Source organism: Lathamus discolor, chromosome 1 (genome assembly GCF_037157495.1).
Source record: "Lathamus discolor isolate bLatDis1 chromosome 1, bLatDis1.hap1, whole genome shotgun sequence".
Classification (NCBI taxonomy): domain Eukaryota; kingdom Metazoa; phylum Chordata; class Aves; order Psittaciformes; family Psittacidae; genus Lathamus; species Lathamus discolor.
In genome coordinates, this window is record NC_088884.1 from 118,613,218 (window position 1) to 118,627,379 (window position 14,162).

The 14,162-nt window shown below is 41.4% G+C and overlaps 2 protein-coding genes across 4 annotated transcripts in view; one reads left to right on the forward strand and one right to left on the reverse strand.

Moving 5' to 3' along the window:
• The window catches only part of FHIP1A (FHF complex subunit HOOK interacting protein 1A), a 91,911-nt gene extending 78,460 nt beyond the window's left edge, over window positions 1-13,451 (forward strand). For all 3 annotated transcript variants that reach the window (XM_065692677.1, XM_065692686.1, XM_065692697.1), the window contains exons 8-13: window positions 499-578; window positions 2,019-2,206; window positions 2,876-3,916; window positions 7,386-7,564; window positions 7,865-8,003; window positions 12,082-13,451. In XM_065692677.1, the coding sequence (XP_065548749.1) occupies window positions 499-578; window positions 2,019-2,206; window positions 2,876-3,916; window positions 7,386-7,564; window positions 7,865-8,003; window positions 12,082-12,332 (1,878 nt within the window). In that variant the 3' untranslated portion in view covers window positions 12,333-13,451. The remainder of the gene's footprint in view (window positions 1-498; window positions 579-2,018; window positions 2,207-2,875; window positions 3,917-7,385; window positions 7,565-7,864; window positions 8,004-12,081) is intronic.
• GATB (glutamyl-tRNA amidotransferase subunit B) overlaps window positions 9,467-14,162 on the reverse strand; it is a 57,997-nt gene continuing 53,301 nt past the window's right edge. The window contains exon 13 of the mRNA XM_065692717.1: window positions 9,467-9,606. Within this exon, the coding sequence (XP_065548789.1) occupies window positions 9,484-9,606 (123 nt within the window). The 3' untranslated portion in view covers window positions 9,467-9,483. The remainder of the gene's footprint in view (window positions 9,607-14,162) is intronic.

Genomic DNA, 14,162 nt, shown 5'->3' on the forward strand with positions numbered 1-14,162 from the left:
GTGTCAGTACATTAAGCTGTATTTATAGAAGCATTCAGCTTCATAATGTGCAGAACACTGATCATTCCTTATACTTAAAGCAACAGAAACTTGAAATGGTTTATAACTTTTCTTTCAGAAAAGGCTTGTAGTTGGTTCAAATTCTACATCAGAGGTAAAATCTAACAAGCTATCTTGGAAAATACAGGGTTCAGTTCATGCTAACATTAATTTAATGAATTTGAGTAACATTGAAGACTGGTAAATTACTGCTTTTTTAATAGCTTATTTGAAGGAAAATTCTGGATTGTATTTTGTTAAAATGTACCATGTTATGTGTATAGCTCTAGACAACTTTAAAAAGAATCCCATGGAGTGCTTACAAAATGAAATGTAATACTAACAGTGTCTTATAAAGCATGATGCTTGGGCAGAACCATTTTGTAATGTAGTATGCAGGGAAGATTGGAAAGGTACAATTTCCAGATCAAAAACTGACAACATGTATCTTTTTTTCAGCTCTGTGTGGTCTCCTTGGCATTGTTCAGAACTCTCATAGGCTTGCATTGTGAAGATGTGATGTTACAGCTAGTTTTAAGGTAAAGCTCAAACTCCTTCTTCCGCTCTTCATCCCAGTTCTGGGACACACAGTCTCTGCCTGTGGTTGCAGAGCTGGATGGGGGTTTCTCCAAGAGACCAGAAATCCAAGACACTACAGAGATAAGGATATTTATGATCCTGACAAAAGTCTACCAGACCTGAAGAAGTGTGATTTATGTCCTGTGATCTTTAGAGCAGGCGATTTTTCTTGTGACTTATTTCTGTAGAAGTGAGAGAAGAGAAGCTAGGAATATATTTATCACCTCCAAACTGCTCGTTCCCTGCTTCTTAATGTATAACTCTTCTCTCCTGCATGTTTTCTCTAGTGTGTTATACACTGTGATACAGAGCTATATACTTGTGTGCAGCTTCTGCCTTCTTTCCTATTGTTTTCTACCTCTACGAGTCCTCTCTCACTGAGAATACTTCAGGCTCCTGAACTGCTGTAGGTAGATTGTTACGTAATGTACTAAATGCATTGATTATTTTTGCTTTTAGCTGATGGTTCTATGCATTACTTCAAAATACTTACCATTTTGGTGTGTGTATTAGATGAGAATTGGTTATTTATTTGGAAATATTGGTGTAACTGAATTTAGCACTGTAGACTACATGAATGTTTCAGATACTCTCTGTCGCTCCATGCACTGGCATTAAGGTGAAATACTCTCTAGCTCTGGCTCATGTGCCTGGGAATGCTGTCAGGACCTCAGTGAACTCAAGTTGCCACTCTAGCAGCAGTAGAGTGCTGCATTTAATCTTCTTTTTTGTTTATTTAGGGAATCCTTTAGAATTTGTTTTCATTTGAAATGGCAAAACTTCAGTTCAGTTAACACTGAGGCTCTGAATAAAGTGCTCTTAAAAAGCTGAACAAAAGTGTTCTAAAGATGTTCAACACAAGGCTGTGCTTCCTCTGTTCCTTGTACATCCCATAGCTCCCCTGCCTCAGAGCTCAGTCTTCATCTACTGCAGTAAAACATCTTGATGACCCTTCCTTCCTTTTTCTGGCTGCTTGCCTGACAGATGTGAACAGCTTCTCTCTGAATTTCCCAGGAAAACAAATAAATTGAGGATTCTGAGACAGAACTCTTTCATAGTGGGACCAAACCACTCTGCTGGCCTTTGACATCTGCCCATCCCACACTTCCTTCATCCCTTCTTACAGCAAGTTTGTTCTCACCTGCAAAGGATTGTTCACTTCCCTATTCTGGTGCAACTGATCTCCTACGTCTACTCATGTTGACAGTTCCCCATCAAACCATAGCTTCGCAATATAGAAAGTCAGGATTTTACGCTCTTGAGAGGGTATCACTGTCAAGTTTATTATTACTATTTCTTTTAATTTATTGAGGGCAGGAAGGTGGGAATGGTATTTTGTATGTTGTTGCTTTCTCTAATGTGAGAGGATGATGCAGTGATGCTAGACACTGTTGTTTCAGGTACCTGATCCCATGTAACCACATGATGTTGAGCCAGCGTTGCGCTGTGAAAGAGAGAGACTGTTACTCTGTGTCTGCTGCAAAACTGCTGGCCCTGACGCCAGTGTGTTGCTCCACTGGGATCACCTTAACAGTTGAAAGCCAAGGAAAAGATTATATTCTATGGACAAAAGCAGCACAAACTAAAGGTAATTGGTGCTCAGGGGAAGGCCAGATCATGAACTGAGTTTGATTTGGTTGCAAGCAGCTCATGGGAGGAGAGGGAAATGGGGACAACAAAAAGCAGGGCAAGGCTGGACAGGGAAAGTGACAGAGCACTGGAACAGGTTGCCCAGGGGGGTTGTGGAGTCTCCTACACTGGAGATATTCAAGGCCCGCCTGGACAAGTTCCTGTGTGATGTACTGTAGGTTACCCTGCTCTTGCAGGGGGGTTGGACTAGATGATCTTTTGAGGTCCCTTCCAACCCTTGGGATTCTGTGATTCTGTGATTCTGTGAATTACTGCCATGTGTCCAGGTTTATTGAAACCTTTTTTGAACAGGTATTGAACTTGAATATACATTTGTGGAAATAATGTACAGACACATGCCAGCAACTCTTGCTGCTTCAGTTTGTCAGTGTTGTTTCAAAGGCTGAATGTGGACTGCCCTTTCAGAAATCTCAGAGTTACAGCTCTGTCTTGGCAATAGGAACAAGTCACGTGTGTTTATGAGCAAATCTCTCAACCTTTATGCTTTGATCTTCATGCTTTATTGGATGGTTGGGTCTAAAGACTCCAACTGCCATGTTTTAGTGAGTGCCTTGTTAAGAACTTTTGATATATTACTCATGGTATGAATAATCTTCTTTACTTTCAGACTCTGGTAGACGCTCTTCTGAATCTACCTGCATTGTGGAATACGGAAGAGCTGTGGATCTCAGCTACTTGCAGTACCTGGGGGAAGCTCAAGAAGCTATCCTTCAATGCCTGAAAGATTGTAAAGTTTGGTCTGCCTTGTATGATGGAGTAAACCCTGATCCAGACACCTTTATCCAAACGCTTGCTGAGGAGAACAATACAGATGTGGAACACCCCATGTTTTGGCTCCAGCAAAGGACACCTAGCACGTGTAGCTCCTCTCAAACAACTCCTTTTAGTGAAAAGATGCAGTTGGAGCTAGAATGGGATGATAGCTATGACACAGGGATCTCTCCTGGTTCTGATGTAAGCTCAACACAACCGTATGATGATCTGGGAAACGCAGAGATGCAGCCACCTGCAGAGCCACCAAAATACATCCAAGAAATGAAAAAAAGTGCCATCATGCTTGTCAAAGGATCTTATATAGAGGAATCAGACTTTCAGGATGATATTATGGTTTACAGGTTATGTGCCCAGAAGGATACTCAAGAGGATGACAACTCCAAGGAGAAAACTTTAAATACAGCCAGAGAACATAAGGTCCAAAGCCAGACTGTAGTCAATGGGCCTCTTGCAAAGAGCCAACTGGAAATCGACTTGGATGAGCACAGTAAGAGAAATTCAAGCTTGACTCAAGGTGTAATGAAAGAACAAATAAACCAGAAAATGATTGAGATTGATCCACAGCCAGACAAAGAGTTGAAGCTTTCTTCTCAGGAGGCAGATCCTAACTTAAGTGTAAGACTGCTGAGCACAGATGGTGAGGATTTCATTGCACAGTATGACAAAATTATTAAGGAGCTGGATCCAAACAGTGCAAGCTTGGAGGAGCAGCAGTTGGATACTCCTGACCCTGTCTCTCCTGCAGAAGAGGAGGAGGACTTTGAGAATTTCTCAGCAGACACCCCTTCTGCGGAGAGTGTGTCATCTCCCTTTGGACCAAAGGAGGATGTTTCTCCTAAGCACTCTGCAAGGAGCCAGAGTGCTCCATTTACAGGTGGAATGTCCTGTTAATGACATACATAACAAATACAGGAAGGCATATTTATTAAAGGTGTCTAAATGAGATTGCAGTGTGCAGCACACAGAACAAGCACAGAGCAAGGAACAGTCCTGGCACTAAAGAGAGTATAGTCCAAATAGCTAAGACTGGCCCAGGAAGAGTGAGAGGTCCAACATGAAAGCAGAGCAGAGCAAGCAGTGTGGTGACAGCAAATGGTGGTGCTCCGGGGTCTTTTGGGTTGCTTTTTTCTTTTGATAATTGTTTAAAATCTTGAGCAGGGGCTATGTTGTTTGTATGTGAGCACCCCATCACGCTAGAGGAAGCTTTTGCAGTTGAAATGGAGTTACTATTCTAGTGCACAGAGCTCAGGTAAATAATCTCTTTCTGGTGGCTTTCATCTTTGATGCATCACGTTGCCTTTTTCCTTCTGCTATTTCCCATTTTAGCACGAGGTGGCAGCACTTGTGCCAGGTCTGTACGTGCCTGTCTCCATGCTGTGTCCTGGCACCCTGTTCCTCCACTGTAGATCCGCCCTCGCTGTTGCGATGTTTTTTCCGCCTTGTGCCAGGCAGCATGTTAAGCTTGGTCTCCGCAGACTGTCCAAGACATTCAGGAATGACAGTGCTGCCGAAGGTTAGAGTGGGCTTGTGATCTGTATTAGTACATCTCCTTGCGCAAGGGTCTTCTGGTCTTTAATTGGGTTTCCTAGATACCACAGTCATACAAATAATAAAAAATTATAATGTATCTAGGTTTCCTCATCCAAAACAAAACCTCTATAAGATGGCTTCTTGCTCATTTAAAAGGAGAGGGAAAAAGCATTTGTGTCCTTTGAAATGAAGACCTTTCTGGTCAGCTGTGGCCAGCATGTCTGGCACTGTTTGTTAATTGAAAATTCAGCCTGTTTTTCAATCAATTTGCTATTTTTGCTGTAGCGACAGTTTCCTGTAGTACCAGAAGCTAATCACATTCAACCCTTTCTGTTTCCCATTATCTGCTGTCAAGTGCAGCTCAAGAATGTTGTTCCTGACTCTTGTTCTTCATCTAATCCCTGCCTCTGTTTGTTCCTTTCCAAAAAACCCACACCAAAACCACACAAAAAAACCCTCACCCACCCCAAACCCACAAAACCCCACAACCAAGCAGAACAAAACAGTAAAAACAAACATGAAAAGCCTTGCTGTTAGCTCCCCATCCACATGTTTTACTCCTATGCTCTTTACATTGCTTTAAAGATCTTAGCGATTGTAAGTAAGGAGGTGTTCATAACAGTACCTCAGAAATGTTAAGACTGCAGTGTCTTTCAAATACAATAATACATTTAATTTGGAATGCTATATTTGTGTATGTGTGATAAGGATTTTTGGTTGCTTTCACTGTTTTGGGATGCTCTCATGCGATCATGGGGCTTCTCTGCAGAATCAGATATCAGATAGAGGCTCCCAATAAGTGTGCAGAGATGCTCTTTTCAGGTCTGTGGATCTATGAAGAAAATGTCCTATGCCTGTCTATGTGCAATTTCCCCCTGAGCAAGAAAGAATGTGGTGTTCAGGAACAGGAGACCTTGACTTCATCGCCACATAAAGATGCACAGTCAGGAAAAGAATTACTTTTTTGACTTCTCATCAGTTTACCCTGTTTCTTTCAAGGCTTGCAAGCTCTGATTCTTGTCCCAGTCATTTTGTGGGGGGAAAAAGTCACTCTACCACTGAGAAATTTTTGGATGTATTGGTATCCTCTGTTGTAGTGGCGTGCTGCACTTGTAACAAGTGTTTAGCTTCAGCTTAACCTGCTTAGCTTCCAAGTCTGATGTAGAGGAGAGAAACAGTGATGTCTTTCAACTCCTTCCCCTGCCATCTCTTTTGATACAGTAGTGTTCATTTGCACTGTGGTCCTCAGGAGCTTTGTGGAAATGTCTCCATGAACATGAGAGGGGAAGCAGTAGGTTATGTAGGGACAGGAGAAACTCTATCTCAACAAAATGTCTTGGGGTTTCTCCACTGGGTATCCAGGCAGGTGGGATTCCTGTAGGATATGATGTTAACCTTCACTCTGATGGCCAGCATGGTGGTTGAAAGGTAGCAGCCACATAAAGCCTTGTCAGCACCGGCCCTCCTTCCTTTCCTCTTGTGAGCAGAGCTGTGTGTTGTCATGATAAATGAATCTCGAGGGAGTGCTTGCTTTGTACTCATGCTTGCTATAAAACATGATAGACTTCAGCCTTTAGTGAAGCTATGTTAGGTGAAGTAGCAACGTATGCGCTTCTGATTTGCTCCTTACTGTTCTGTTTGCCCAGAATTTCTTTAGCCTCTGCCATAGTTCACAGCAGGCATATTAAGCTGGGCTAAATTATGCCCAAGTAGCTCAAACATCAGCCATTTGTTAGCTGAGGGGTGGTGGGATGGGGTCAGATTATAGCCACCTGCTTGACGCTAGAAATGCCCGTGGCATGCATCTTGTGCCAGGGACAAGGGTGGTATCTTCAAAGCTAGCAGTGCTGTATCAACATCACCCAGGGATTCTTCTGCATGGTTTCCCTAGCTTTTACACAGCTGGAATAGTGTGGTGGGGCTGGGTGTGGGACAAGAGATATTTCTAAGGCTTTACTTGTGTTTAGGTCACTTGTACAGACTGCCTCAAGCATCTCACCAGCTGTATTGTCTAATGATGTGTAGGATTTGGTTAAAGTCATGCTCAGCCTTGCAAACAATTCTTAAGCTTGATCACTAGAGGTTTATGTACTTCCATGGTAAATGCTTTTGTATTTCAGCAGTTATCCTGCAGCAGGAATACACAAACTAAAGCTATTATTTATTGGTGACATTTATATGATTAAGCCTACGTCTACCGATAATTTTGTTTATAAATCTATTTTAATGTCTTCCCTGCTTTGTGTGACTCTTTGCAGTGCTGAAGATGCCATTTCTTGTGATGTGAACTGTCACAGATCCGGATTTTTATGTTTAGAGTAGAATGTTTATATTTCCTTTAGAACACCACAGCGTTTTTATAAGAAAGCTAGCTATAATTTCCTTTGCCCAGTCATAGAATTGAGGCACAACAAGAGTAACAAGGGCAGATTCTGTTTGCATTGAAACTAGTGATACCATTCCAATTAAATTCAGGGGGAATAGAACAGTAGACCATAAGGTACTAGGCTAAATCCTTACTGGCACATGCAAAGAGAATAGTTATGCATGTCAAATATGCCATTAATGTGAACTGATTGGCTGGCTAGCAAAAGTGCCTCTAATCACAAAGCTTTTAACACCTCTGTTAAGTCTATTTTGTCTGTTCAAATACAGTTTGGTTTTTCTCCCTAATGGCTTTAATTAGTGTGTGGGAGGTCTAATTTTGTTGGTTATGATGATCAAAATTCCTTTCAAATGCCTGTTTCCTGGATCTTAGGATTTTTCTCCTGTGGAAACAAAAGCATTCATTCCTTCTTGTTCTTCTCTTGCAGGACCGTTCATCAGCGTAGTGTTGTCAAAGCTGGAGAACATGCTGGAGAATTCCTTGCATGTCAATTTACTGCTTATTGGGATTATTACTCAGCTGGCAAGTTACCCACAGCCTCTTCTTCGCTCCTTTCTGCTCAACACCAACATGGTGTTCCAGCCTAGTGTGCGGTCACTTTATCAGGTATTTGACCACAACTGTTAGCTGTACCTATTGGAACGAGATTTTTGGTGTCTCATTAAACCTTACGTTAGCTCTGTCCAATTCCACCTGTTGCTTTTCCACCTGTCTGAGAGCCTCTCATCTCATTTCAATGCTTTAATTAAATTTGTAATGAAACTGGAAAGGAACTGGAAATTCTGTATGACCATAAGTTTTGTCATAACTCTGTTTTAATGCAGCCAGAGAAAGCCTGAGTGGTTCGGTCTGTGGCTGCACTGGGAGTGAGGCAGGAAGCAGTAATTGTTATCGTTGTTTCGGCAGGTGCTGGCATCTGTGAAAAATAAAATTGAACATTTTGCTTCTGTTGAAAAAGACTTCCCAGGTCTTCTCCTGGAGGCCCAGCAGTACTTGCTTTTTCGTGTGGACATGTCTGATGCTGCGGAAGAATTGCTAACCAAAGGTAAATGTTAACCACACTCAGAGGGGTGCTGGGTGGAATGACTCACCAGTTACCTCTCTCCTTTTCTGCAGAATGATTAAATGTAGGTGTGGTGTGGTGTGAATATCATCAGCCAGATGCATCCTTCTGATTTTAAACTGATGATGCCCAGTAGGCTGCAGTATATGGATCTATTTAGGTATTCTTTGCTCTTTAGAAACTTCTGTTTGCTATCTGTTAAACAGAAAATGTCTTTTTAAAGGAGTAACAAAATCAGCTCTTGGCTCACTGTCAGTTTGGCCATAAACAAACTTGCTTTCAAGGCATGAGATGAGGTGGCATATGTGTATGATTTCATTTTATTTTTAGCCTGACCTTCAGTTAGTCATTGGTTCTTTTTTGATATACGTTTGAGAGGACAGAAGTCCAGAATGAATTGGTTTCTGCAACAACTGAATAAGGCTTTGTGTCATGGTTCGGGCTACTACTGAAGGAGATAAATATTAATACAGCCAGAAAACTTCTAATATGCCTTTTTGAATGAAACCCAAAGCAAAACGACAACAACAAAAGAAGGGGTGTGGGGGGTGTGTGAAAGCCAAGCCACTTTGAGAGCAGTGGGGAGTTAAACAGATATCATTCCAACAAGCTTTCCAAGGGGGTTCTGTAACATCTGCTGTTTCTCAAGCAAAGTGCACACTACACCTGTCTGGAGTGTTACTGGTATTTATACTGCTGTGGGGGAGGGTACTCAAAATAAGCAAAATGAAGAATCTTAAGTTCTAACTAAGAACTTTCCAGATGCAGCCAGGCAACTAATAGAGTTGGGGCCCAGCCATGAGGACATGCTTGTTCTCAGCTTGCTGTTGAGCAGACAGTGTTGGGTGCAGGTTTCCCTTAAAAGCCAACTTCTTACATGTTGGGAATGCATAAAATTTGGTGAGAGCAGTGACTGCAGTGATTAAGAGCTGTCTCAGCCACAGGGTTCAAGAAAGGCTGCACTATGGATGTGTTCTTGCTCATCATTAGGAGTCATTAATAATCACCCTCTGCCATTAATAATCACTCTGTGAAGATGTTGATACTTTTCTTGAGTTTCCAGAGGTGTGGGAAGCAGAACTTTTATTGTGCCATTTTAGTTGTGTTTTCATTTTCAAGGCTCTGAAGAATAATATGCCTAGTCAGCAGGCTCTGTGTTTCTAAGGCTTGCAGTACATCTAGTCTGTAAAATTATGCTCTTGCTAAGGCTGTTTCTCAAAGAATTAGACTGTGGAAGGTGCATGCCATAAAGGAGCTGTGCATTGCAAACATCAGTAGCATTTTAGGCTCTACATTCTCGTGCCATAGATTAGAAAGCCTTACAGTTAGATGGTGCTGTAGGTAGCATGTGGGGATGAGATTAGGAGGCAACACTTAAGAGTCCTTTTTTTTCAAATGCCAGCAATAAGAACTTTTATATAATGCATTCCCAATGGCATTTATTTATACTTCCTATTTTACATCAGTTTTCTTCCATGGACTTCAGAATTTGCCAGGTTGACTCATGCTGGTCATTATTTAGGAATTCAAAATAAGACTGCTTAGTCATCCTCTTGGTACATTTTCTTCTGTGTTGTGACAACTCCTGCAAAGAAATGGAGAATAAATAAATATCTAGATAACTGCAGACTTGGTTCCCTACAAGACTGGTGATGTGAGTCATTAAACTGTAACCCTAGGGGCAAGTTGGCTCAGTCGTCCATCAACCCACTGTAGTTCATTATATTTATTAAGAAGTTCAAGGTACGAACAGCTACAATAATGCTAAATGAAAAAAAAAACAATGAGGAATTCCTGTGGAATTATTCACATTAGCTTGAACGCCACCTTTGAGCATCATGCAAATTGGCTGTCCTCTGGGTTATTCCTCCTAACCCCCCAAATGGAAGTGGTGAATAACCCCAAAGTTTTAAGTACAGGTCTGAGCATAACTGGCCTCCTACAGAATTCACATCTGAAAAATGGAAGCCAGATTTACTGGGGGACACAAATGTAAGCCACAAATATTCCAGAGCATTTCCTTTCTCTTGACAGTGATGGTCTCTGAAGGTGTCTGAACAGGAAAGGATAATTTGTTATTTTCTGCTCGCAGTAGTATGTGGTTTCCTTACACAGCGGTTTGGGTTCTGGTTAGATATGTAGAGCTGCCGTGATGTAGATCCCTTATGAAATGCTGCCCCTCTTTCATGTGTGTAGGTTACACTATCTCCAAAGTACTCAGTTTCTCAACTGTATGATTCAGTTTGCACCCTCACTCTAGAAAGAAGTGGACAATCCTGGTCAAAGAGAAACATTAAATTTCTGGTGTCTAGAACAGCTTTCTGTGTTTCTTCCCCTCACCACCACCTCCACCCTTCCACCCCCCACCCCCCCCAGCAGATAAATGTAAATCAAAATGATTTTTAGAAAAAAGTATCAATTTGGATGCTTTTTGAAGGGAAGAATTTAAAAATGAGTAATCTTGGACAGCATCCTCGCATTCTAGTTACACTGGTTAAACTGTTTTAAAAAGCTTAAGATATTAATTATGAAACATTCTGATGTTAGAAAATCTAAAAAAAAACAATCTTCAAGGGAAGCTCAAAACTTTGTCTTTTCATTGTAATTCATAATTTAAGTTGTTTTCCTCCCACAGCCAGACTTTTCCACAGTGCTGAAATTCCTGTGCTGTGTCTGTAGTAGGCATTTGTAGAATAACAATATGAATGATTGATAAGTCTGGAGTTGGAAAGGTTTCTGAAACTCCAGAAAAGTACAACTCTGTCAGGTGATTAAGATGAACATTTCTTTTGAGTATTTGGAAATGTACAGTAATCCCACAGTGCTTCGGGAGAGCTACAGGACAAAAGTGCAGAGGTGTTGAACAGAGGGATTACTCTGCTGCGTTCGGTGAGGCATTCATCTACTGGTCCTTGGTCCTCACACTGGCTGCTTGGAGTGGTTTCAGAAAATGGATGCTGTAACCTGTTGTTTTAACACAAACTTCCTGCACTTCGGAGGCAGCCTCTTCTTAAGGCAGCAGTGTAGCGTTGGCTTATCTGCAGTGAGTTAATCTGACAGTCCCTTATGTTTTTTGATGATTTACTTACACAGCTCATGAGAACATCCACTTGTAAGTTAGACAGGATTTTGTCTCTCTCTGCTTCTGGCCTCAATGATACCTTGTGGCAGCGAGTTCTGCAGGCTAATTTTAATTTGTACCGTATTTATTTCCATCAGTGTTACATTGTGTCACCTTTTTAGTTTCTCTAAATTAATTATCATCTAATTAAAACTCTGTTCTGCTTCAAGTTGAAGCAAGGAGCAGTTGATTGAAATTTAAGTCTGCTGTTACTCTAATTCCATGCGTTCTGATGCTTAAGCCCTGATCCTCTGAACTCTGGCAGCAGAGATCAGATAGCAAAGCACACAGTGGTTTTCGCTTGCCCTTTTCTTACTGTTTAGCTGCTTTACAGGGAGTTAAAGGTAAGTGCAGTTAGTGGGGACCACAGCTGTAGAAAACTCAACTTTTCAAACGTTTTTTCCCTTAGTTTCAACTTGCTTCAGAGTCTCACGGTGATGTGGTAACTCGGCCTCAGATCCATTTGCACGATGATTCATGGGGAGAGGATAGAGAAAGAGAGAAGTAAAGCCCAAGCTGTATTTTGATCTGGGGGAGGGCTAGAGCATAGTATCATTTAAACTGAGACAAACATGCTGGGTCTAGATGGGTAGATATTATCTACTATTTCATAAGGTAAATCCATATTACTCTTTCCCTTGACTCCTCTTCTGCCCACATATTTCTGTCATCAGAGCTGGAACTGAATAATGTATAACCTAGGGAAAGTGAGCTAATAAAAAATGCAATAGAATCAGGCCATGTAGAGCTTTAAAATGTTGGATTAGTGGAGTATCTCCCTCCATGGTCTGGGTACAGCAAACTGAACCTCTGAACGTAAGCCTGCTAAACTGGGTTTGGACACTGTGCAAATACCAGGTATGCTTAATATGCTGAATCTTTTTGTTTTCCTTTTTTTTTCCTGTCCTCTTGCTCTCTTCCTCTTTTTCCCGGCTTTAGGTAATATCCAGCACAGCACCAATGCAGGGAAAGGAAAGAACTTCTCTGAAGCTTACCCAGCAGTACTCCAGCCTTTCCTGGTACAGAAAAGAAAGAAAGGCCTGGCTCATCCCAGCCTTCCTGCACACGTGAGGAATGCCGTACTTGCAGCTGCCCTCTTCCCGGAGTTCCTGAAGGAGCTGGCAGCTCTTGCCCAGGAACATTCCATTTTATGTTACAAAATACTGGGAGACTTTGAGGATTATTATTAGTGGGGTTTTAAAATGTGTTTTAAAAAAAGCTTTTGGAGTTCAAACAGATATTTAATGCGAAGCTGCTTACAAAAGAAGGTTGTACTTCAGTAATTCCTGAAAATACTTGATTTGGAGGGGGAAGGAGGAGAGATAATGTTATTCCATGTTACTTTATATTAGGCCTTGTAATTTCCCTCTGTGCTATGTAACTTATTTCAGAGATTTCTGATACTGCTCCTACTGCAGGCCCCTACTTTATCTCCTCCTCTTTACCCAACCACCTTCTTTAGTGTCACCGAATCCTGTTGAATCTCTGCGATGGACACTTGTTGGTTGGCTACAAGAGGCAAACGTTTTAGCTTTTTCTGTTCCAGAAATACTCTTCTGGATAACTTGTTAGAAGAAGTTTGGAAAAACATTGTCCCCTGGGGACAGTTCAGAGTATAAACACATATGCAAAATCTGCACAAAACCCCTTTATGTGAAGGGTTGTGCTGCTTCATGTGTTTGTCCTGTTCCTCCCTTCCTTTCCTTTTCCCCTGAAATGGGCTTCTTACCAATCCACATCTAAAGCCCTTTTTAACCAGCGGCTCTGGTTTGTTGAATTCAAGTGATCTTATGTGTGTTAAACCCATGACTAGCTGAAAGCAGGTGCTGGACCCTACACATACCATATTGCCTTATGTTACAGACAGATCTGCAGCTATCAGCTGTTGGTCTTTGAAGTCAAATGAACTGTGTAAGTGGATGTGGATTGCAGACTGCCTGGAATTCCCCTTGCAGTTTCTCAGCATTCTTTGATAACTACTGCATTGCTACCTAAACTCTCCAGCATGCCTTATTTAGTAAGATTTGCACAAAGTACAAAACAAAATGTTTCTATGCAAGCTGTAATTAGTATGTAGTTTGGTTTTATGCTTATTTTAATAAGCTAAAGAAAGGTATTCAATATCTTTCAGTAGTATTAGAAGGACAGCGGGCTGGTTTTTGTCCTTTTTTTAATGAAAAAGGTTGGCTTGCTCCTGAAAGCTGTTCTGTTTTATTGTTATTTTTTAGTTAAGGGGAAGTTAAATACTGTTTGTTTACTTTTAATTTAGGTGTTGACTTTTCCTAATATTGCACTTTTGGGATGGTGAGGGGAGGACCAGACTATTCACCAGCTGTAGAAAAGGAAGGAGTAACAGGGAACGCTGTCTGCTGGTGACTAACTGCTTGAGAAAATTCTCTTCTGAGTAATGGGCTTCATTAGAAGAACCTAAACATGATGAATTGGTGCATCACCATGGCATTTTGTCTTAGCTTAGTAGCATAATTGTGCTTCCAGTGTGCTGTAGTTGGCTGTGTAAAGAGGAACTTAGTTCAAGAAAGCCTTAAACCGCTTAGTCCAGGAAAGAAACTCACAGTGTCTCCAGGAAATCTGAAGAAACAGAAATCAGAAATAACACTGGCATATCTTAGTTCTCCTCCTCACTGTAATTACTCTGTAATGTGGGATCCTCCACTTAATCACATCCTGAATTCAGAAACATGCTTTCGCAGAGGTTGCAAGGGAAAAGAACACTTAAAAAACAAATGCACTCCAGCAGAGTCTAATTAATTACAGTTAAATTCCGGGGGGATCTGCAGTACAATTTAAGCTCCTAAATCCTTTAGATGCTTCTGCAAAGTTCTACCTTGAATCTCCAAGCTATGAGATGCATTGTGTCAGACTGCTGTAGGCTATTCCAAGGAAAAAAATTAATCCCAAAGTGTACCTCTAACAAAATCCTCCAGATCTCCGAGTCCATCTTCACTTGGTTGCTGTACAGTCTTCCTTCCACCATGGCTGGAGGTAATGTTGCTTCCTAG